The sequence below is a fragment of the Mus musculus genome, chromosome 15, assembly GCF_000001635.26.
Source record: "Mus musculus strain C57BL/6J chromosome 15, GRCm38.p6 C57BL/6J".
Classification (NCBI taxonomy): Eukaryota; Metazoa; Chordata; class Mammalia; order Rodentia; family Muridae; genus Mus; species Mus musculus.
In genome coordinates this window covers 99663129-99688025 of record NC_000081.6, presented here as the reverse complement: position 1 = coordinate 99688025, position 24897 = coordinate 99663129, and the positions used below count along the sequence as shown (strand labels likewise).

The 24897-nt window shown below is 51.1% G+C and overlaps 1 protein-coding gene and 1 long non-coding RNA gene across 5 annotated transcripts in view; one reads left to right on the top strand and one right to left on the bottom strand.

Annotated features, from left to right (window-relative positions):
* Asic1 (acid-sensing (proton-gated) ion channel 1) overlaps positions 1-17829 on the bottom strand; it is a 30934-nt gene extending 13105 nt beyond the window's left edge. Inside the window, exons 1-3 of one of the 3 annotated variants that reach the window (XM_006520297.4) lie at positions 17132-17829; positions 15865-16242; positions 14963-15158 (exon numbers count right to left, since the gene is read on the bottom strand). In XM_006520297.4, coding sequence (XP_006520360.1) covers positions 14963-15158; positions 15865-16226 — 558 coding nt within the window. In that variant the 5' untranslated portion in view covers positions 16227-16242; positions 17132-17829. Of the gene's footprint in view, positions 1-14962; positions 15159-15864; positions 16243-16773; positions 16872-17131 lie in introns of those variants that run through there. The other 2 variants (NM_009597.2, XM_006520298.3) reach the window with 2 other exon arrangements.
* A 340-nt stretch (positions 17830-18169) lies between these two features.
* Gm34880 lies at positions 18170-23662 on the top strand. 2 transcript variants are annotated; one of them, XR_875662.3, is made up of 4 exons: positions 18170-18618; positions 19277-19615; positions 22442-22559; positions 23309-23662. It is a non-coding gene; the product is annotated as a predicted gene, 34880 (long non-coding RNA). The 2 variants fall into 2 exon arrangements; XR_384449.4 differs by having other exon boundaries at positions 18170-19615.
* Positions 23663-24897: the final 1235 nt, after the last annotated feature.

The window sequence follows — 24897 nt, the reverse complement described above, 5'->3', positions numbered from 1 at the left end:
GAGCTTGAACCGCGAGCTCAGGAGACGGCGCAATGGGTGACATGCTTGGAGCATGAGGATCTGGGTTCCAGTACCCACGCAGAAATTGGATAACTGCCTGTAATCCCAGCACTGGGGAGGTGGAGACAGGTGGAGTCTTTGGAGCTCAGTGACTAGCTGGGTCCTAGCTAATTCGTGAGCTCCAGGTTCGGTGAGAGAGTCTGCTCCCAAAAAGATAAATGAAGGGACTCAGCAAGCAAGAGCCCTGGATGCTCTTCTAGAAGACCTGGGTTCAATTCCTAGCACCCACTCACAACTGCTGGGGATCTTGTATCCCCTTCCATGGTGCACAGATATACATGTAAAATACAAATACATATAATAAAATAGAATAATTTTTCCCTCTTCCCTCTCCCTCTTGCTCCAGGCCTCGCTCTGTTTGGCCCCAAAATAGAATAATAGAATAATAATAATAGAATAATTTATTCTAGCCCTTTCTAGAGATGGGAGAAGACACCCAGCACTACACAGGCACGCATGAGCGAGTGTGCTTACCCACATTCATGCATAACACACACACACACACACACAGGGCTGAGCCACAAAAACCAATTCCAGTCTCCTAATGAGCAAGTACTAAGATTAGAGTTAGATGTGATAGTACACACCTTAAAAGGCAGAGGCAGGCGGATCTCTGTGAGCTCTAGGCCAGCCTGGTCTACAGAGTAAGTTCTAGGACAGCCAGAGTAAATAGTTCAAGAAATACCTCAAAAGCAAGCCAGCAAACAAGCAAACAGATGTCTGGGTCAATTAAACCGAGGTCATCTGGCTCTAAACGCCTTCTCTCTACCTTACCCATTAACATGGTGGGGAGCAGAGAGTGGGCTGGATCCTGCCCTTGGGGAGCAGTCTTGTGATTTAAAACATTTACGAATCAAACTATGAGGAATGTTATGAGAATACTCCTGGGGCAGAGGACGGGAAACCTCACGCGGACTGGGGAATCAGTAAGGTTTCCCGAGGAAGCGAGGTTTGAATTGCAGTAGAAGTAATCTCTCTGCTTCTGCCTCTCTGTGTGCTGCTCCCGACTTCTCCTGTCTGTCTGTCTGTCTGTCATCCCCCTGGCCCTGGCCCATGTATGCTTTAAACAGGAGACTGAGGGACTGAACAGAGTCAGATGTGGCTAGAAAGGAAGAAAGGGAAACCAAGCGACCTGGCCTTGTAAGACTCCTGGTCCAATAGTAATGTGTGCTTCCTGTTGAAGGATCAGAAAAAAATCAAAGCTAGGTTTTGGCTGGGTGTGGTATATATACCTATAATTCAGTACTTGGGAGGCTGAGGCAGGAGGATCAGTTCAAAGCCATCCTTGGCTCCACAGTGAGTTTCAGGCTAACCTGGGCTACACGAGACCCCACCTCACAAAAACAACAAACAGAACAGAAAGAGAGGGAGAGAGAAGGAGAAATTGCAGATGAAGCTGCAGCTCTCAGCAGGCCTTGGAAGGGTCTGTCAAGGCAGGTGAGCGAGATGGGGTGTCAGAGAGGGCCTGTGTAACTGGTGGGGTGCTCTCCAGAACAGACACTCAGGAAGAGGACTTGTTTGAGAAGTAAGTCGATATGAGGGTGGTTCTGCACCTGATGGCTTTTAGGAGCTTCAAGGCCACCTGAGTAAAGGCGCTAATGGAAATTTAGCCATTGGAGTTGAAGTCATGAGAAAAGAGCCAGCCTGAGACCTGGAGCAGGCAGGCAGCATGTAGATGGTATTCAAAGTCAAGAGCGAAGGTGTGATTGCCCAAGAATAGAATACGAAGAAAAAAAAAGAAAGAATGAAAAAGAGGCCTGATTTGGCGTTATCCACTGAAGCTAAATAGAATCCTACCTTATGACTTAAACACCGCTTCTCCCTCCATACCCAAGAGGAATGAGTACAGGTGTCAACCAAAAAGCCAGGAAGAAGAATGTTCACAGTCACTCTATTTATAACAGCCCCAAACTGGTGACAACCCAAATGTCTAGCATTAGTAGAACATCTAAATAAGTTGCATTCTATGAATATAATGAGATAGCACACAGCATTGAAAAAGAAACAAGGATGGCAACATGACTGACTCTCCCAGGTGATCACCAGCAAAAGTAGGTCACCCTGAGACGTGGGGGTGGGGGGGGGTGGAGGAGTGGTGGGGAGCACAACTGTGGGATGTTTAAGAGAAGTGAAACTTACCCTTACTGCTAGAACTAGGGCAGACTCCCCCTGTGGGGTGGCACTCACCTGAAGGAACCACCTAGTGCCAGAAATGTTTTGTGTCCATGAAAATATTTAACAATGTAGTACATACTATTGCAGTGTAAGGTAGTCCAGGGCAAAATTCTTCGAGCTAGGCCTTTAAATTATATCCTTATGACTTGAAGAATAAAACGCCAGTTTGGGTCCTGAGTGTGGACAGTACACACTAGCCAAGTAGAGAGACTGAACTGGTAAAGGAACAGAAGTGGCTGGACATACTGGCTAAGCCGTGATGCTACAGTCAGGAAAGCTAATGGTTTAAAAAACGATGAAAACAATTTGTTGCTGTTTGTTGCAGCTCTGGGGATCAAAGCCGGAGCCTTCTGCTTGGAGACAAGCTCTTTAGCATGGAGCTTTGCCCCAGTCTCTTAGCCGTTGGTTTGTTTCTTTATCTTGTATCCTTTGGTGTTTCAGTTTTTAAAGACAGCGTTTTCTGGAACTCAGACTAGTCTCGAACTTGCCAAGTAGTTGAGGACAGCATTGATCTCCTGATTCTCTTGAGGATGTCCTTGAAGTCTTGATCTTCCTGCTTCCATCTCCCAGGAGCTGGGATTATGAGAATGTGCCTGCATTCCCACCTTTCCACCCCCACACTTTGAGTCAGGGTGTCACTTGTATCCCAGCTGGCTCTGAACTAATTGTGTAGGGGAGGGTGAGCTTGGACTAGTGATACTCAGGCTTCCACATCCAAAACACTGGGATTATAGAACAAGTCGCCATACCCTGCTGTGCAGGGATGGAGAGAGGACCCTGGTCTTCATGCAAACCACTAGGCTACCTGCCCTCCTTCCCTGTGGTGGTTTGAATGAGAATGCTCCCCACCCCCGCCCCCACCCCCGCCCCCACCCCCGCCCCACTGTAGGCTCATGTATTCAAATATTTGGTCTCCAGTTGGTGGAACTTTTGGGGAGGGATTAGGATGTGTGGCCTTGTCACAGGCTTTGAAATTTCAAAAGTGCCCCCAATTAGCTGTCATTGCCTCCTATTTGTGGATCAAGATGTGAGCTCTTAGCTCCTTCTCCAGTACCGTGTCTGCTTGCCTGCTGCCATGTTCCCCATTTTGATGGTCATGAACTCTAACCCTCTGGAATCATAAGCCCTAAGTTAAATGATTTCTTTGATAAGCTGCCTGGTCAAGTTGTCTTATTTTGGTAATAAAAAAGAAACCAATCATGTCAGTTGGACACAGCAACCACTTTGGACTCATTGGTGACAAGACACATATGCACATCAGAGGGCGGGAAATAAATCCAACCAAAATTCAAGGACCTTCTACCTCCATGAAATTCCTAGGAATCCAGTGGTGTGGGGTATGTAGCGATTTTCTTTCTAAGGTGAAGGGCAAGTTACTGCGCCTGGCCTCTCCCACCACCAAGAAAGCAGCTCAACGCTTAGGGGGCTGATTTGGAGCCAGGACACAGGACATTCCTCCCTTGGGTGTGTTACTCCAATCCATACACCAAGTGACTCGGAAAGCTGCTAACTTTGAGTGGGGCCTAGAACACCAGAAGGCTCTTCATCAGGCCCAGGCTGCTGTACAGGCTGCTCTACCACTTGGACCATATGATCCAGAAGACCCAGTGGTACTTGAGGTGCCAGTAGTAAATAAGACTGGTGTTTGGAGCCTTTAGCAGCCCCCCTATAGTAAATCACAGAGGAGACACTGTTTCTGGTGCCAACTTCTGTCTTAGTTATTTTTCTAGTGCTGTGATAAGACAACATGACCAAGGCAACTTATAAAAGAAAGCGTCTAATATGGGACTCATAGTTCTAGAAGGTTAGAGTCCATGACCATCATGGCGGCAGCAGCAGCAGGTAGGCAGGCAGGCAGGCAGTCCGGGCACTGGAGAAAGAGCTGAGTGTTCATGTCTTGATCTACAAGATACAGACAAGAGGCAGAGAAAGTTCACTGGGAATAGTGTGGGCTTTGAAACCTCAGAGCCTGCCCCCAGTGGCACCTCTTTTAAGAAGCCTTCCTACTCCTTCTCAAACAGTCCTAACAACTGGGGACCAAGTATTCAAATATCGAGCTTATAGAGGCCATTGTCAAACTCCCCTTTCTAAATAAATCTTTTTTCTTTTTAAAGATTTATTAATTACATGTATGTGAGTACTTCAGACACACCAGAAGAGGGCACTGGATCCCCATTACAGATGGTTGTGAGCTACCATGTGGTTGCTGGGACCTCTGGAAGAGCAGTCAGTGCTCTTAACTGCTGAGCCATCTCTGCAGCCCCTCCCCTTGGCTTTTTAAGGCATGATCTCATTGGGTAGCCTAGGCTGGCCTGGACCTTGGGATTCTCTTGCCTCAGTTTCTTGAGTAGCTTGGTCTGAGTGCCTGGACCACCACACATGGCTTGGCTCACCAGTTTTGAAAGCTATTGAAGATCAAGAATAAAACATGTTTGCTGGATTTGACAACATGAGGGTCTTTGATTAAAGCCATTCAGATCAGGGACAAGGCAAGCTTGGGTAAGATGGAGTTGAGGAAATTCGTATTGAGAACCATACACATTGCTGTTAATAACATCGCAGAGGGAATCCCCATAGAGTGGAGGGGGCTGGAGAGATGGCTCAGTGGGTAAGCAGCGCTCTTCCAGAGACCTGGGTTTGAGTTCCAGCACCCACCACATACATGGCTGCTAACCACCATCAGTAACTTCAGTTCCAGGGAATATAATGCCCTCTTCTGGCCTCCTTGGGTACTGCATGCATATGGTGCGGCCATACATGGAGGCAGCAAAACACCCATACAGATAAAATACAAATAAATCAGCCAGGCGTGGTGGCGCAAGCCTTTAATCCCAGCACTCGGGAGGCAGAGGCAGGCAGGTTTCTGAGTTCCAGGCCAGCCTGGGATAGCCAGGGCTATACAGAGAAACCCTGTCTCGAAAAACAACAACAAAAAAAACCAAACAAAAAACAAAACAACCCCCCCCCAAAAAAAACCAAATAAATCCAAAAAAGAAAAAAATTTAAAATGAAAAGAAAAAACATGGGGGTACTGTGGAGGTGAAAGGTGTATGTTTTGTTTTGTTTTTTTTATACAAAGGAAGCACTCAGTGAATGTGTTTTTATTTGACTCTGGTCACGTGTTTATTTATTTGGGGTCTTACTGTGATATCCAGGCTGGTTCCCAACTCCAAGGCTGAAGTACTCATCTTGGCCTCAGCCACCTAAGTAGATGGTTACCACAGATGGACCACAGAGCCTGGCTCAGGCGTGTGCGTTTTAAGTGTGGAGCATCCTGAATGTTTCAGTGTCAGCAGGACAGCTCTACTCGAGGAGTAGAGAGACAACCCCAGATTACAACTCCTAACGCAGGTAGAGGGGGTCAGAGTGCATTGAGACTATTCTAGATAAAGTGAATGTCCCCTTCCAGGTGTTGGTACAGGGGTGGGGGGTGGGGGTCGCGTGGAGGAGCAAGGTCATCTGTTGGGAGGAGGGGTGAATAGAGCTAGGAAAGGCAGAGGCAGGAAGCTTGCAGGAACCACGGAGGAGGTGGATCGGTTGGCCAGGATGACGAGGGTGATTCCCACATAGCACTGCAGGCCAACTTAAGGATGTTAATCATGAATGCAATGGGGAGGGGAGGGGCAGGCTGGCGAGATGGCTCAGTGGGTAAGAGTATGGACTGCTCTTCCGAAGGTCCTGAGTTCAAATCCCAGCAACCACATGGTGGCTCACAACCATCTGTAATGGGGTCTGACACCCTCTTCTGGTGTGCCTGAAGACAGCTACAGTGTCTTATTAAATAATACATAAATATACAGTGTTACTATTAAATAATAAATAAATTTTTAAAAAATGAATGTGGGGTTGGACCCTGGGTTCAGTCCTCAGCTCTGGGAAAAAAAAAAAAAAAGAATGCAATGGGGATGGACTTGATGCCACGCTGCTCTGGGTGTGACTTTCTCTGGTACAGTGAGACTGTCTGGGACTAATCCCTGCGGTGGGGGAGGGGAGTCAGGGGACCAGTTGTAGGGATTGAAAAGATGGTGAAATTTTAAAAAGCAGGGGTGAGCTGGCCAGTGGTGGCTCACGCCTTTAATCCCAGCACTTTGGAGGCAGAGGCAGGCAGGTTTCTGAGTTCGAGGCCAGCCTGGTCTACAGAGTGAGTTCCAGGACAGCCAGGGCTACACAGAGAAACCCTGTCTCGACCCCCCCCCCCCAAAAAAAAAGCAGAGGTGTTGCTGGGTGTGAATAGCATATGCCTTTGGTCTCAATATTTGGGAGGCAGAAGCAGGCGGATCTTGTGAGTTCCAGGCCAGCCTGGTCACAGAGCAAGTTCCAGCCAGTTAGAGCTACTCGAGGAAACCCTCTTAGCTCTTCCCATAACAACAGTAAGAAATAGAATAACTAAAAACAGCCATCTAGAGATTGAGCTCACTCGAGAGGGATGGGATTCCTGGGGTCACTTCTGCACCCTTTCCTTCCCCTCCCTACCTCACCACATTGCTTCTCCTCAGAGCACATGTAGTCCCAGAGCCCAGAGCAGCTTGGTCTGCCACACACGGTCCTGTGCCCAAAGCCTGAAGAGGCTGGGCGTGGAAGATCCAAAGTCAAAGCCTTAGACCGTCATGATCTCAGGCAAACTACGTAACATCCCGACCCTCGGTGTCCTGGTCTTTCCAGTGGTGATATTTATTAAGCTTCCTTCAGACACATAATTGAAGCTTGAATGAGCACAGATAAAGGGGATTTTATAATCTCAAAGCAAGACTGAAATTCACTGCCATGGACTCCTTCCTCATGCAACAACAAGTGTGTCCACACAGAAGCTCCTCTCACAGCACACACACACAGCTGTGTGCGCCCCGTGCACAACCACACATGTCCATTCCACACACTACATCCGAATTCTCCTCCAGACATGGGATGGAGAGGCACACATGCATTGGGTGTACCACGAGAAGTCTGGGTTGGCTACAGCCCAGGCCACTGCAGCCAACATCTCCTTTAGGGATGTTCTTTGCCTGGCATGCTGAGGGGCACACCAATTAGAGAGACACCATACTGAACAGCAAAACCTAACCTCCCGGTCCAATGAGACAGTCAGTTGATGGATGGTGGGGGTGGGAAAAAGTTTTCTTTCTTAGAACTCATAGGATCTTAAAAGGTCTTAACTGGGGCTGGAGGGATGGCTCAACGGTTAAGAGCACTGACTGCTCTTCCAGAGGTCCTGAGTTCAATTCCCAGCAACCACATGGTGGCTCACAGCCATCTCTAATGGGATCTTCTCTCTCTCTCTCTCCTCTTCTCTTCCCCTCCCTCTCTTATCTCTCTCATCTCCCAGGGCTCTGTTAATGACCAGCAAGCATACCACTCAGTTACATCTCCAGCCAGCAGCCCTAGGTCTTACAACTTCTTAAGAGAATTCAATAGTTTCACTATAACTTAAAAGTATCCCTCAGGGCTAGGCATGGCAGCCTAGTCCTCTAATCCCAGCACTGAGGAGAGGCAGGCAGTTACCTGAGTTTGAGGCCAGCCTGGTCTACAGAGCAAGTTCTAGAACAACCAGGGCTACACAGAGAAACCCTGTGTACTGGCTAGTTTTGTGTGTCAACTTGACACAGCTGGAGTTATCACAGAGAAAGGAGCTTCAGTTGAGGAAATACCTCTATGAGATCCAGCTGTAAGGCATTTTCTCAATTAGTGGGAGGTCCATTGTGGGTGGGACCATCTCTGGGCTGGTAGTCTTGGTTCTATAAGAGAGCAGGCTGAGCAAGCCAGGGGAAGCAAGCCAGTAAGTAACATCCCTCCATGGCCTCTGCATCAGCTCCTGCTTCCTGACCTGCTTGAGTTCCAGCCCTGACTTCCTTTGGTGATGAACAGCAATGTGGAAATGTAAGCTGAATAAACCTTTTCCTCACCAACTTGCTTCTTGGTCAGGATGTTTGTTCAGGAATAGAAACCCTGACTAAGACACACTATCTTAAAAAAAACAAAAACAAAAACAAACAAACAAACAAAAACACCAAAAACAAAACAAAGGATGTCCACGTCTGCACATGGGTTAAATACAGACCTAGCCTTGGCTGAAGTATCTCAGTGGCTTTTTATCCCAGGAGCAGGGGATAAAGTTGCCCCTTGACAACACTTCAGCACCACCCATCTCCTCACAGTAACTGGGACTAGAAACGGGGAAAGGAGTCTGGTGGAAATCTACCTCACATGTAGCCCTCCAGCCCTGCTAGGTACACCTTGCGGTGGCCTTCCCTGCCCTGCTGTGGCCTTCCCTGCCCTGCGGTGGCCTTCCCTGCCCTGCTGTGGCCTTCCCTGCCCTGCTGTGGCCTTCCCTGCCCTGCCTTTCAGATTGCCCACCCAAGAGGATATGGTCTCAACCAGAAGGTAGCAAGCCTTGGCTGTCACAGCTCAGAGCAAAACCACTCAGTTTGGCTGGCTAATGGCTAAAGGCTCCAGAGAACTGTCATCTGTGCCTGGGGGCGGTGGGAGCAAGCATTCTGTAACCCTGGGGGTTTTGGAGTAGCCAGCTGAGGAGGTGGGTGGGAGGATTCTACCCTGATCTCGCTAGGTCCCCTAAGGCTAGGAGTGAAGTCTAGATTCAGCTGCCACACCTTAGCCGCAGGGCAGGAGCTGGCATTTGGAAGTGACTGTCTGAGGGGAGTGAATGGCGGAACTTGTCACCCTCTTCCTCACCCCCAATCTCCGGTTGTCCACCGGAGGAATATGGCGATATCCCCACCCCTCCCCTCCATAATCACAATTGCTCTCCACAAAGTTGAAGCCATGCAGGAGTGACCTGTACCTATAACAGAATGTCCCCAACCAGTCTGTTAGCATTCTGCCTCCAGAACACAGTGGGGTGTAGCACCCATCACCCAGCAAGCTGTCCACCGGCTGCAGCTGGGCATTAGATAGACATCCACTCCTCAGAGCCCTTACTTCCGACTCTGCCCCCAGAGGCACTTAGTTACTTACATCAATTCCCTATTACTTTAGGCAAGAGCAGAGAGATCAATTAGCTTAGAGTAGCCTCTTAGCTGATAGCAGTCTGGGAGGAGTAGCCAGGGTGGGGGAGGGGTGAGAGAGGGAGAGAGCTAAGTTACCCAAAGATCTATGCAGGGAAAAGAGGGGGAAGGCACAGCAAGAGACCCGTCCCCAGGGTCTCTGGGTTCCTGATTGGCTCTGCCTAGCTCCTCCCCCACCCTGCATCTTGGCTCCCGTACTTGCCAGGGAAGAGAGCAGGATGGGGCGTGTCCGGATTCCTTTACTCTTTTAAAGTGTGCTTGTTTATCCTGCCCACACTCCTTTGGGTGGGGTCATCAGGATCTCTCTCTCTCTCTCTCTCTCTCTCTCTCTCTCTTTCTCTCTCTCTCCTTCTCCTCACCACTCCCACTCTAGTTGAAGGGAATAAATCTACTTGGGGACTGGAGAGTTGGCTCAGCAGTACCGGTTGCTCTTACAGAGGTCCTGAGTTCAATTCCAAGCAACCACATGGTAGCTCACAACCATCTGTAATGAGATCTGGCGCGCCCTCTTCTGGTGAGTCTGAAGACAGCGACAGCGTACTCACAGAGAGAGAGAGAAAACCACTTGGATCATGTCCCCTAAGGACGTTTCTGAGCTTCTGTGGGGTGCAGTGAGAATGAGGAGTGTCCGAGGTCCAAGAATTGGCGTTCCCGGGCTCTTATTACTTGTTTTATTTTATTTTTTAAAGATTTATTTATTATTATACCTAAGTACACTGTAGCTGTCTTCACACACACCAGAAGAGGGCGTCAGATCTCATTACAGATGGTTGTGAGCCACCATGTAGTTGCTGGGAATTGAACTCAGAACCTTTGGAAGAACAGTCAGTGCTCTTAACCACTGAGCCATCTCTCCAGCCCCGTTTTAAAATTTTTACTTATTAAATCGTGATTTACTTATTTTTAAAATGTATGCTTTTTGTCGCTGGACCTAATACCTCCCTCTTGCCAACCAAGTGTTCCATCACTCTGCTATGCCGCCACTAGGCCTCTGGTGGCTTTGGATGACCTCTTTGTCCCCAGTCTGAGCTCTGGGATCTCACCTCCTCTTAGATTAGCACCTCCCTCCCCTCGGTGTTCCAGAATATTCTTGTCTCCCTTCAGAACCCTGAGGAAGGCCTGTCCCCTTCTAGGCCTACCTCCTTCACTCCTCCCCTTTATTAGAGGGTTGTCCCTGCTTCAGGATCTAGAGTGATCTTGTGGGCACTCCACAGATTCCTGCCCTGTGTGTCTAGCCCTATTTAAGATTACCGCTCCTACCGCACCCCTACCTCATCCCTACCTCTAGGACACCCACTGTCTGTTTCTTCTTTCTCTCCCAAGGCCCACACATGAATCCCTGCTTCTTTCTCCCTAGGCAAAGGCTCCGGGTCTCAGCTGGAGGGGCTGGCATTGGGCGGATTGGGCAACCATCTGCAGGCCCCCTCCCTCCTCCCGTCGGTGCCGCTCAGCATTCCAGCCACATCCTGCTCCCACTGCCAGGGATGGATAAGGTGCAGCTGGAGGCTGCCACCAGCTGTGACTGTGCTCACTCCCCAGCCCCCGCCCAGGGACTAGCAGCAGCTGAGTCCCCCAGCCCCCCACCCACACGGAACCCCCTGCCCTGCCTTGGCCTGGCTGCCCTTAAGGTGGGGAAGGAGATGGGAGCTTCAGACTTTGTTGCTCTGGCAACCGAGCACCCCACTGGGAAGGAAGGGAGCCGGCCAGGAAAGAAGATGGCCTTGTCTTGGGCCTTCCTTGCTTTCTTGGCTGCTCAGAAGGGAGCTACTGATATCTACCCAACTGGATTGCCTAGGGATAGCCCCTAGTGCTATTTGGGACTTTCTCAATCCCAAATGATTTTCAAAATAATTTCTCCCAACTTGGTTCAGGCCCTACTCTGCCCCTATCCTCCCAGGCCTCACATTGTGACCAGCAATCCACTTGCTGGGGGGGGGGGGGAGGCTTATGGGGGAGCTGGGCTCTTTGGGCACAAGAGTAGCCTTGCGCTGTGTGCCTTCCTGAACAGTCCTCATGAACAGAGCATTTGCTGTTCATGTGAAGCCTGCCTTTGGAAAACACACAAAGAGGTCCACATATGCCCATGCACACAGTATCCACAAACACAGAGCAAAGGCTTGGCCCTCCATTAAGACTCCCTGCTCCGCAGACTGCCGAGACACACACACTTATGATCCTAGCTCTGGGGGGTGGGGGGCGCTAAGGAAGGATTTGAGGCCAGCCTGGTCTACAAAGTAAGACAAGATCTCATAGATAGATAGATAAATAAATAAATAAATAAATAAATAAATAAATAAAGGCACCTTGGTATTGAGGGATACCAGGATAGTCTCCTCTTGGCCCTGACCCTGAGGGCAATTGCTTTGTGTTAGTGCTACATTGGCTCAGAGTCTAGATCCACATCCCTGACATGTACTCCAGGCACAGCAGAGAATCGTAAGTCCGGGAGACAGATGTTAATTATGAGACCAAGAAGAGGAGAGGAACCAAGTGTGAGCCCTCTTAGAACTAAAGAGCCAAAGGAGAATGACAGCCAGGCCCTTCTGTCCCCACGAGCTGTCACTCTAAGACCCCTACAGGCATATATGGTGCTGCTCATGATGAAGAAGGAGCCTGACCGAGAGGCCAACCTGCCGGCAGTGGGCAAAGGCCAAAGAGTATGGATCCAGCTGGATTCGGGGTCAGGCATTAGACATTACAAACAGAACAATTAGCCTTTCCTGACACTATAGAACCAAGAAGTGCCACTGTTGGGTCTCCAGGATGTTGGCCTGTGTGTCTGTCCTCTGAGCGAGAACTCACATTGGGGCTGGAGAAATGGCTCGGTGGTTAAGAGCATTCGCTGCTCTTTCAGAGGAGCCAACACTCACATCAGATGCCCACCACCGTCTGTAACTCCTGATCCTGAGGACCCAGCGCCCTTCCCCTAGCCTCTGAGGGTGCTCACATACTCGTGATCATGCACATATGTGAAAACACACATACACATTAAAATAACAAAATACTCTTTTAAAAAGGACCCAGATGGCGCCAGACCTCTGCAAACCTAACGCATCTCCATCTGATAGCTTAGAATTCTCCCTCAAACAGTACAGGCCAATCACATTTCATTACTTGTGTGTGTGTGTGTGTGTGTGTGTGTGTGTGTGTGCGTGTGTGTGTGTGTGTGCGCGTGCGCGCGCACGCGCGCGCACGCACACACAAGCACCACAGCACTCATGCAGAGGTCAGGAGACAATTGTGGGAGGAACTTCTCTTCCACCATGTGGATATCAGGAGTTGGACTCAGGTCGTCGTCGGGCTTGGCAGAAAGCACCTCTAACCACTGAGCAATGTTACCAGCACCCAACTAAACTTCCATGGGCTTAATACATGCATATTATATACCTTAGCACCTTCCTGTTTTGAGCCATGCTCTTCCCTGCTACATTCAACATTACAAACAAGCTATGCCAATCAAGCAGTCTTCTCCTTGCTCGGAATTACTCCCTTCTGCTTGTATATTCAGTATGCTGAGACAGGGGCAGCTTCTCTTTCTCTTCTCTCTCTCTCTCTCTCTCTCTCTCTCTCTCACACACACACACACACACACACACACACACACACCCTTCACCTACAGTTCTTTTCCTTTTGGAAACAGTTTGTGAGCCAGGGAGCCCTCTGGGCTCAAGGTCTGGGGAATCCAGGACTTTCCTGCTGTGCACTGGGGTGATGGCCAGGCTCAGCAAGGAGCATGGTCCTGTAACCTTTGCCGAAGCATTGACAATGCCGAAAAATGGGTCTGCGAGGCAGAGCTTAAAGAGATTGGGAATTCTCCTGTAACCTTGGCAGGAAATGTTAAATATCCCCAGGGCTCTAACCTCTCTACACAAACAAGTGGGTTCCTGCTGCCTAAGGTGAAGAGGAAGCAAGCAAGTTGAAGAGAAAGTGGTCAGTGGGGCAAGAGAGGTACTGAGAGCGGAGAGTTAGGAAGGAGGTTCTGAGGAGCAATCCCAACAATGGAAATGACATAGGGACTTCAGGGTCAGCAATACTGGTGATAAGAACACAGTACATCGGTACCTAAGGAGACGTGGGTTCTAATCCTGGATCTGTCATTCATCAGCCAGCTAGCCAGTGAGCTAAGGCAGGCTATTCCGCGCTTCCTGTCTCCAGCCGTGCATTTGTAAAATAATGTGGTTACTTAGCCAAAGGATTGAGAGAGTCTAGACTTCAGATCCTTAGGGTTTTTCTTGCCTCTGTGTGTGTGTGTGTGTGTGTGTGTGTGTGTGTGTTGTGTTTCTTCTTTGAATTGTGAGATAGGTCCTCCCTATAGCCCAAGCTGTATGCCTTGAACTCAAAATCCTCTTGCCTCAGTTTCACGAGTGCTAGGATTACAGACAGGCCTGTGTGTTTGTGTCCAGGATTTTGTTTGTTTGTTTAATTTTGGAAAGAATCTTATTTTGTCGCCTAGGCTGGTCTCAAACCCCCAGGCTCGACTGCTCATCCTACCTCAGACTCCTAGCTGAGCCAATGTGTCAACGCAATGTGTCTAGGTACAGTTTTGGTTTGTTTGAGACGGGGTCTAGCTATTTGATTCAAAAGTCCCAATCAGGCTCAGCATTCCAAGGGATGGAATTGCAGTTGTGTACCCCACAGCCAGCTATGTGTGTGTACCTGACAACCAGCTGTATGTGTGTGTGTGTACCCCACAGCAAGCTATGTGTGTATCTCATACCCAGCTATATGTGTACCCCACAGCAAGCTATGTGTGTGTACCCTACAGCCAGCTATGTGTGTGTAGCTGACAGCCAGCTATGTGTGTGTAGCTGACAGCCAGCTATGTGTATATACCCCACACGTAGCTTTGAGTGATTTTTAGCCCTGAGGAATCTCTGTGATTTTTCCCAAGAACACCTAGGATATCAGTTTCCAAAGTCAGTTCCCCAGAGCCTGGGGTGTGAGCCGGAGGGCGCTATATTGATAGGGTGTTATATGAATGGCAGGGAGGGATCTCCATCTTCAGAAGCAGAGGGAGCCTCCAGTTCAGCTGTAATTGTGTTGCATCTTGAGCCTCCTCCGGCTCTAGATGTGGGACTACGGCAAGGGGAAACCTATCCTGCCCTGTGAGCATGAGTGTGTGTGCACACGTGCATGCGTGCACACATGCATGTATGCCTGCCTGCCTTCTGTGGTGAGGGTGGCTGTTCCTGAGGAAGCTTCCTGACTCCCTGTGCTACACAAGCTCTTAGAATGCAGCTATATTGCCCTAGGATCTTATCTGACGCAGATTCAGCTTCGATCGGGTTAGGAATGTGGGGTGGCAGTCATTTCTTCCAAGCTCTCAGATGACAGTTTGCAGGCCTACTTTTGGGTAGCAAGGCTGTAGCGTACCTACCACTGCTGACTCTGACCTCTGTGGCCCAGAATGTAAGCTTGGAGGGATTAGGGCCACCCCTGGGTAAAGTGTGTCCACGTGTATGTGAACATCTGCCTGGGTGGTTTGTAATAGTCTATACCACGACCTTTCTCGCCTGCTATCACGGATGCAAAGGCCCAAGTCTTCATGCAGTACAAAGACACCACGTGCTGAGGAAAGTCCCCGTCGGCCAGAAGCAAACAACACCAGCTTCCCCTCCCAGAAAAGCAAACATAAACCATGCTCCTCATCTCCCCCACCCCTCTAGAGACCAGGGTGATGGGGGGCTCCATACCGGGGCCTCACTCACCACTTTGAAGTCTTCAGCGCTGCAGGCCTCCCCTCGGAAGTGGCACGAGAGAAGCATGTCTCGAATGTCATGCCCTGCTCTGTCGTAGAACTCACGCATGTTGAAGGGCTTGGGCTTGAAGCTACGGAAGTTGGCCTTGTCCTGCAATATCTCCAGCTGCTTTTCATCAGCCATCTGTGTGTCCGGTATCTCATACCTGGAGCCCAGGGGTGAGTGGCACATGGGTCAACATGATCGCTAGTACCCATGCCCTACTTGGGGTGGGGTGGGGGCAGCACTCAGAGCCCCTGGAGGATCAGATCTGGACATAGATAGGCAGAGATGGAAAGCTGAGTATGCCAGGAGAGCCTGACACATGGAATACAAGAAGACAAAGGCTCTGTAGGGCAGGAGCCTTGGATGGTACAGTCTTGACCCTTAAAAGGTGGTCCGTCCTAGCCAGGGGTAGTGGCGCACGCCTTTAATCCCAGCATTCGGGAGGCAGAGGCAGCAGATTTCTGAGTTTGAGGCAAGCCTGGTCTACAAAGTGAGTTCCAGGACAGCCAGGGCTATACAGAGAAACCCTGTCTCAAAAAAAAAAAGGAAAAAAAAAAAAAAAAAAAAAAAAGGTGGTCCGTCCCATTCCCTAAGTGAGGCAAGGAGGATAGTACCAGGAGGTAGGTGATGCTCTCTGGGGAAAGAGCTAACATCTCCTAGCTCAGGCTGGGTGGGGACAGAGCTGTTTTGACCTAAGCTGGAATCAGAGATTGTGTGTAGGTAACTGGTACTGGCATGATCTCAGCCCCTCCGCCTTGAGCGGCAGGTTTAAAGGAATGCTAGAGGGCAGAGCTGTTTGACTTTTGGTGGGCTAAGGACGGTGTTACTCCACAAGTCATGCGGAGGGGTGGATGGGAGCTGCCCACCTGTTGTTGAGCAGGGCCAGCAGTTCCCCAGCATGGTACAGGTCATTCTTGGAGACTTGGCTAAAGCGAAACTCATTGAGGTTGCAGAGAGTGACGGCAGGGAAGGTGAGCTGGGAGGCAGCCACCTCGTCGAGCTTGGTGACGTGGTGGTAGCAGAAGTAGTACTGCACACGCTCAGTGCACACACACAGCAGGACGGCCAGCGAACCCAGGAAACACAGGGCCCACAGTGCCCGCTTCAGAGACAGCCGCTCATAGGAGAAGATGTGGGCAAGACCGTGCAGCGTGGAGCTGCTGGCAAAAGCCTGGATGCTCACCGGCTGGACACCACCCACCTCCTCCTCCTCGGTCTTCAGTTCCATGCTTGCCAAGGGGATCCTAGAGGGAGGAAAGAGGAGACAAGACTCTGTCATTGTCCTGAGATGAAGGCGCATATAGGGCCCCTCCAATTATGTCCATTCAAAATCCTTAACCGGAGGTCACTGCTTGTCCAAGGGAAGACTTCCCTGACATGCAGGCTCCAAAGGTGGCTTGAACGAGGGACCATCCAAGATGACAGTCATTAAAACATAGAGGCTTGGAGGGGGGGGTCAGCTCGGGTCGAGAGAATGGTCTGCAAGCTTCCCAGACTATGGGGGACCCCAGATACAGCCACTAGAGTGAAGGAGGGAAGTCCCTGATGCACCCACAGGCAGGCATGGGAGTTCCCTCCAGATGTGAGGTCACTCTGGGACAGGAATATCTACCCCAGCCAAGATCAAACTCCCCATAATGGGCTGAACCAGGGGTCAGGGGCTCTTCTCTTGATCAAGGGTATCCCCAGGAACAGGCTGTCACCTCAGGAGCTAAACCAGGGCCACCTCTCCGGAGGTGGGCACATCTGGGGAGGGGCCCTGCCTGTATCCTCACCTTCTGTGTCTCCAGTTCTCAAACAAGCACAGGCATAGGCGCAGGCTGTGTGTGTATGTGTGTGTGTGTGTGTGTGTGTGTGTGTGTGTGTGTGTTTGGGAGAGGATGGTAGGCTGCCTGAGGTGGATGTAGGAATGGGGGGGGGGGGCGCGGTTCCCTATGACAGCCAGTTATCCCCGCCCCGAACGCACCCCCTCCAGTCCAGCTTCTCGTCGCAGTCATATTCCCGGCTCGGCCCCCCGCCCCCTCCCCATCCGCCGAGCCTCCCCAGAAGCTGGAGAAAGCTACAGTGGAGGAGAGTCTCGGCTTTGGGGCACCAGGAAGCCCGGGGCCCAAGGCAGCGGGGTCGGAAACCCACCTGAGGGGGCTGGGGAAAGCCGGCCGCCGCTGCAGGTCCTGGGGCGCGAGGCGGTCCGTGGGCTCAGCGCCGCGCGGCGGAGGGGCTCATGGCCCGGAGCCCGAGCCGCCGGCTGCCGCGGCACCCGCGTAGAGCCCTGCAGGGAGCGGCCCGCTCGGCCAGCTCGGCTCAGCTCGGTCCGCCGCCCGCGCGCGCTTGCTCGCTCGGCTTGGTCCGCCCGGGGCTCGGCGCGCTGGCGCTGCGCGGTGCTCTCAGCCCCGGGATCTGCAGGGATCCATCGTCCGGCCGGGAGGCGGCGGGAGGGGAGGAGGAGGGGAAAGGGTGCGCGTGCGCGCCTACGAGTGTCTGCGAGGGTGTCTCTGGGCCGGTGTGCGCGGGGGGCCCCCGGCCCGGGAGCGGAACCGAGGGCTCCCCCCGCTGGCTCGCCTCCTCCCGCCGCTCTCAGCAGAGCTGCCTCGTTCGGATCCCGGAGCCGGCTCCGCTCTCTGCTTGCGAGGCCCTGTGGCTTGTGTGTGTGTGCGCGTGTGTGTGCGTGTGTGACTATGGGGTGTGTGTGTGTGCACGCGCACGTGTGCGCGCAGGAAGGAGGGTGTCTGCCCCCAGCGTCCCCCTCCCCACGTTGTCTCCTTCGGATCGAAGCTCCTGCTTCTTGCTGCTGCTGCTTCCTCTGATGGCACATGCACACGTGTACACACACACACACACACACACACACACACTCCGAGTCACAGTCACACTTGACTGATTCAAGCATTTGCCTGTGTGGAGATACAGGCACATTCAGACCGGAGTCTTACCTTGCCACTCAGCCATCCACACATCACATACACCTACACATCCCTGAAGCCTGACCCTCACACGAGCACTTACCTGTTTGTACACATTCACTCACCTGCTCTTATTCCTGCTTCCCACCTTCATGTGACCCACACACATGCACATATATAAATACCCTTGGCCACCCAGACCCCATTTGTATATCAGTGGATTTCTTAAGCAGCCCGTGTGCAAGTGCCTCATTGGCAGATCTATAAAGCAGAGAGGAACAGAGAGAAGAAAAGAGACATGGCCAGAAGTGAGGGCAGATGGGGCAGAAGTAGGGAAAAAGAAAAAGATACAAAATGAAGGCTGCAAGGAGGAGTGTGTTCTGGGATGGACCAGAAATCTGAGTCCTGAAACCTGGAGGCTGCTCCTGTAGCTGTCACCTCTCTCCTTCCCTCCCTCTTTCTTTCTCCGAGGCCTTGGGGGGGGGGCCCTCCCTATCCAATTAGCAGAGAAGGAGCAATCAAGGGGAAGTTGTTAATTTGCTGATGCTCATTAGGAGCTCTTAACACAGAGGCTGTTGAGGTCTGATGGTGTCAGATGATGGTGTGGTGTGTGTGTGTGTGTGTGTGTGTGTGTGTGTGTGTGTGATGCAAGATCAGAATTATATCCATTGCAGCTCCTTTGCTCCACTTACAGGCTGGTGAAGCTCTGAGAGAAGGAAGGTGAGAAGCAGGTCTCAGGGACATGGTTCTGGGTTTGAGTTTGAGGAATGAACCTGACATAGAGGGAAGAAGCTGATGAGAATTTGTGAGGGGTTGGGAGTAAGAGGTACCCTAGAAACCAGTGAAGATGTCTCTCCAGGGATAGGGGTTTAGGTCTGGTGAGAGATTGAGGTCCATTCAGCAGGACCCAGAGCGCCAAGCTGCCAAAATAAAGATAGTATCTCGCCTTCCGGCTGGGGAGCTGTCCAACGGCACAAGCGCTGCTGGTGGGCTGCCATGCCCCTGGGCAGCCACCAGGTGACAGCACTCTCTCGGATACTTAAACTCCACTTAAAGGGCAATGGGGGAGGCGGCCTGTGAAACTAGGAATTACTCTAGGAGGGTCGCAAACGGGGTTTAAGTGATGATTCTAGCCCTGGGTCTAGTCTGGTTCCAGGCTCTCCAATGTCCTCGGGGGAGGGGAGGACCATCTTGGAACATCTGTAACATCTTTGCAAACCCCACAAGCTGAGCGACACGTGGAGCCTCTTCTAATGGCTGCAAATTGCTTCAATCACCTGGGATGTTACCGAGGGAGCAGGGAGCAGCGTGGGTGGAGGGAAGGAAGGTGATGAGGTGAGGTGGCGGCAGGCGAGGACTGATTGAGGCCAATGAACAGCCGCAGGAGTAGTCCGGGGAAAGATAAAAGGCATGAATCAGGTATCCAGGCTCCAAGAACAGGACCTGACCCCACCACGCAATACCACCGGCAGGACCCTTGGCCAGTCCAAGCTTCAGTTTCTTCATCCTTATGATGAAGGTTGTATTTATTTCACCTTGTTTTTCAATGATTATGTGAATCACTGATGGAAAATGCATAGTTCATTGATCTGTGTTTGTAAATCCCCAGTAACAAATGTTACTGGCACTCTGATTTAGATCTGGAAGAAAAAAAAATAGCCATATCAGCCATATCAGGACAGACTTCGAGATGGTAGCTCCTAATTCGGGGAGTTGGGTAAGTTTTTCTTTTTCTTTTTTTGTTTTGTTTTGGTTTTTCTTTCTTTTTTTTTTAAGATTTATTTATTTATTACATGTAAGTACACTGTAGCTGTCTTCAGACACTCCAGAAGAGGGAGTCAGATCTCCTTACAGATGGTTGTGAGCCACCATGTGGTTGCTGGGATTTGAACTCCGGACCTCTGGAAGAGCAGTCGGGTGCTCTTACCCACTGAGCCATCTCACCAGCCCCTGTTTTGGTTTTTCGAGACAGGGTTTCTTTGTATAGCCCTGGCTGTCCTGGAACTCACTTTGTAGACCAGGCTGGCCTCGAACTCAGAAATCCGCCTGTCTCTGCCTCCCAATGGAGTTTAATTTAGATCAAGTAAACCTCAAACTCAGTGGGTGGAGCTCAGATCTCCAAACTTTTTGTTTTGTTTTGAGACAGTCTTACTGTGGCACCCTGGCTGGTCTAGAACTTACTGGGTAGACTACGCAGGCCTCAAACTCAAAGAGATCTGCTTGCCTCTGTCTCCTGAGTGCTGGGTAAAAGGTATAAGCCACCATGCCTGCCTGGGTGGCCAAACTTTTTTTTTTTAAGTTATTATTTCTTTTATGTATATGGTTGTTTTGCTTGTGTATATGTCTGTGTATCACATGAATGCCTGGTGCCTGTAGAAACCAGAAGAGGGCACTAGATCTCCTGAACTGGAGTTGTGTATAGTTGTAATATGTTAATATGTGGGTGCTGAGAATTGAGCCTGAATCCTCTGGCAAAGCAGCCAAGGCTTTTAGCTATGGGGCCCTTCTACAGCTCCACCGTAAGTTCTTAAAACTCCTAAGTCTCCTCAGAACCAGTCTGTCTGAATCAAGACTTCATTACAACAACCCCTAGCCTCTGGAGCTTGGTTTTTACACCTAAATTCCTCGCTCTGTCGTCTGAGGGGAGATCAGCCCTCATGGGTGCCACTCTCTTCCAGCCCTCTCCACTGCAGCAAACATCTCCTACAGCTTTCCCTGTGTCAGAGGCAAGGGCAGTCCTTGCCTCAAGACCTCTCAGCATCAAAGCGGAGTTTGTTGATGACTGATTCTAGAACAAAGGTCAGTTGTGAAAGGCACGGTGGTGGGGGAGTGCTGCAGAGAGGCAGTTATCCTATAGCAAGGGAGTCGGTGGTGCCAAGGCCTTGGTTAGAAGATGCTGGGGGAGGGGAGGGGGTGGAGAGGTGGCTCAGCAGTTAAGAGCACTGACTGCTCTTCCAGAGGTCCTGAGTTCAAATCCCAGCAACCACATGATGGCTCAACCATCTGTGATGAAATCTGATGCCCTCCTCTGGAGTGTCTAAAGACAGCTACAGTGTACGTACATATAATAAATAAATCTGAAGCAGCAGCAGCAGCAGCTTGAGGATTTGAGGATTCCAGGGGCTGAGATTAAAGCCCTTTGGCTTCCTTCTGCTTCCCTGGGCCTATCCACCCAGGGTTTGGATGTCTTGCTGACCTGATCCTCAGTCCTACTGTGTGGTGATCCTGGACAGGAAATGTAGTCTACCTGGGTCCCGCTTTTCTCCATAAACTATACAACGCAACTAATGCCTAGGCTGATAAGACAGCATGTGCTTGGCAAACGGTAGGCACTCGCTCCATCAGCAATGCCTAGCGAGCATCCTTGAAAGGCTGATGGGGGCAGATTCCCCATGGACACTCTCCTTGCATATGGCCCCATCTGCTGTATGTATAGAAGCACCCTCCAGCCTCTCAGAGATGGGTGGGGAAGAGGGGAGGGCACAGGGGGGACGAGGCCCCCCCTGGGACTCTGAGGCAGCTCTTCTCGCTCCCCCGTGCGTGAAATCACGAACGCCCCAATCTGTCTACATCCACTTCCTTTGCCAGCTCAGCAAATGCAGAGGCGATTAAGAAGTTAATTAGCAGGCAGCAGGGAAGGGGCTGGGGACCCATCCCTGCACCCCTTCACCCCTCTGTGTCCCACCCATGACCATCCCTTCTCCCCCTGCTGTCGATCTTCTGATCCAGATGCTCCTTTCCTCCATGTCTGATACCTCCCTGCCACCTTCACCCTTTCTCACTCACCCTCTGCTCACTTCTGACCCCATTCCTCTCCTCTGCTCATTCAAGTCACCGCCTTCTTTGTTGTCAAGGTTCACTCGTCCTCCTCCCATCTCCTCTCCTTCCTCTCTCACCTTACCAGTTCCTGTCCTGCTTGACTTTGGATCTGATGAGTGGGCTCCACATCTGCCTCAGGAGCCAGCAGCTTCATGGTCGTCTGTCAGGTCCCAGTGTCTCCCCTACAGTCCTGGAGCATCCTCCTCTGGTCTTCGTTTCTGACTCCTGGCTCTCTGGTCTGCTCAAGGGCTCTTATTTGTGCCAGGTCATGGAGCGAGAGGGCACAGATATGGGGCAGGAGGTGGTGGCAATTTCCCCCCTGCTGTTGCCCCTGTCCCGTGCAGCCATAGCTAAGCTTGAACCTGTCTTTTGCCCTTCCTCCGTCCAAACTGGGGTAGGGGCTGGAAGATGGCCACCTCTTCCCTGCCTCACATTCTGACTTACGTATCAACATGTCATTTTCCGACATCAGTTTTTCAAGGGAAAGATCATTAAGGAGAAGGGGGCAAGGTAGAGATTAAAAGGGCAGATGCATGGAGAGAGACCGGGTAGGTAAGGAGAGCTGGAGACATTGAGACGGGGCAGTGATCCCTGTGTCCTTTCCCTGACTGGAAAGTCTGGGTCTTTGAGCAATGAGAGTCAGAGGGAAACAGAAGGTCCATGGTGCCAGGGGCTTTTCTTACCCACAGAAACTTCCCTGATTTATTTTTCACCTGAGTTCCAGGTCCTCCCTGTACTCCTGTCTGGCCTTCTCTACATCCTTTTGAACCTGTTTCACATGGGGTGTTGCAGAATAAGCAGGGGTTGCCTTGATTTCCAGAGGAGAGAGTACTCTGGATAAGGTGAGCCTAGGCATGCATGCTCAAGTCTTTAACTTGCTGGCCTGCAGTGGGGGCATATATCCAGGGCATCCCCTGGGGGAGGGGCTGTGTTTCTGACTGTGGGATGCAGAGACCTGGAGTGAGCATTTAAGGAATTGCATAAATGAAGAGCATTCTCCAGGAGTCCTGGCTGGGTTAGGCAGGGTGTGTGTATGCTCACGCGCGCGCGCGCGCGCGCGCGCGTGTGTGTGTGTGTGTGTGTGTGTGTGTGTGTGTACGCGCGCGCGCGTGTGCGTGTCGTGTGCGCGTTTTCCTTTTCTTCCATCAGTTAGTCCTTAGGGCGCTGGGGTCTCGGAGCTGTTCTAGCCAAGCACAATCCTCCACCACCTAGCAGGACTTCTCCAGTCCGCTGCCCTTCCCAGCGGGCCCCCTCCCACCCTAACCGGCGCCTGTGGAAGGCGCAATCTCAGCGCCCAGGGCGGCCAGCGAGCCGGAGGAGGCAGAGGCGGTGAATAATTCATAGGACTGGGAGGCCCTTATCTCCCCGGCCGGCCCCACCCGGGGGCCCCTGTGCTGGGCTGGCGTCCCTCGGCTCTCTGCTTTATCTCGACGCCCAGCTTGTAATGCAGCCCTCCATATCACAGGCAGAAGGGGAGATTAATTTTCTGGTTTTGCATGGGCGGGGAGGGGGAGAGGGCGAGGGGAGGTGCTGGGGAGCAGAAGCTGGGATCTTTCCGATTTCAGACTCCAGCGGCTTAATCCTCTCCCAGGCCTGCAGGAACCGGAGGAAGAGGGTGTTGCAAGCCAAATTTCATCATCGGCGGCAGCCCCAACAGAGGGAGGAGGAGGCGAGGGGCAAACAGACGGCAGAGGCAGCAGCGCTGGCGCAGAAAGGGGAGCTGTTTGGAAACAGGGTGTAGGGTGGCCCTATCAGCCTCGTCACGCATAAGGCTGCCTGTGGAGAGCTGGAACTCTCTGCCCACGTGGAACACGCGTGGGCACACGTGTGTGACACCTAGAGCTTGGGGGCACACGGGCACACACTTCTTTAGAAGCTGACAGCATCCTGATCCTTGCCTAGCATCGGTCTCGAAAAGAGTCCCCCCCCCAAAAAAAAAAAAAAACCCAACAACAAAAACCCAACGTTGACTGACTGGTGAATGTTGATGGTCTAAGCAGACACAGCGCCACATGCTCTTAGAATCTGGTTCTGCCAGCTCGTTGCCATCTGCCCCGTGGGCCCTGGCACGTGCCCACTTCTGGCTCCTTTCATTTTGGGGGTTTCCATGGTCTGCATAGGACAATGAGAATTTCTGCTACATCTGTTTATGAGACATGGTTACCCAGAGCTAGAGGAACCCACCACCTGTTAGCTGAGTACTCATTCCATGTAGGGGCGTGGGCAGGCAGCTCTGCGCTGCTTCCCACAATCAGAAGTGAGTCCTGCCTTCATGGAGCTAACCACCTAGGAGGGGCAACTGACACCTGGGAGGGACAACTGACACCTGGGTAGCTGATTCGTTGAGAGAAAGAATGTGATGCTAAGAAAAACTACCGGGAGGAGGAGGGGCGGGGAGGAAAGAAGTGAGGGGGGCCTGGGGGGGGGGAAGGGAGGGGGGGAGAAGAGAATTGGTGAGAACCAGGAAAGCATTCTAGAATGTAGTGTTTGGGATGTGCTTTTATTATTTTTTTTAAGATTTTATTTATTTATTATATGTAAGTACACTGTAGCTGTTTTCAGACACACCAGAAGAGGGCGTCAGATCTCGTTACGGATGGTTGTGAGCCACCATGTGGTTGCTGGGATTTGAACTCTGGACCTTTGGAAGAGCAGTCGGGTGCTCTTACCCACTGAGCCATCTCACCAGCCCCCGTGCTTTTATTATTAATCTGAATTGGTAATAATGGCGTGAGATGGAGGCAAGGCATTTTAGTCTGAAAAAGAAAAAGATGACGACGGGGGATGTCAGGGTGAAGACAGGGTAGTTTTATCTGTTTAGTGGGTCAAGGGCTGGGGTTAAGTGGATGATCTTAGATCAGCCTTGGGGTGCAGGGTGGCCGTTGAGGGGTTGTGAGCAGGAAGTGGCATAGTCAACAATGTGTGATGGGCATTTACTAAATAATATGGAAGAGATTGTCTCATTAAATCCTAGACATTTTACACTAGACCTTAGTCAAAAGGCAGAGAGGCTGCGTTATCTCACTGTAAATAGATGAGAAAGCCATGGAGGTGCTGGCGATAGAATTCGAATCAATGGAAGATACAGAGATGGAGGCATAAATTATTTAATGACTCCTGCACTTTCAGGCATTGGGGGGAAAAAAGATATTTTTGTATTTTGATGTTCAATACATTTAT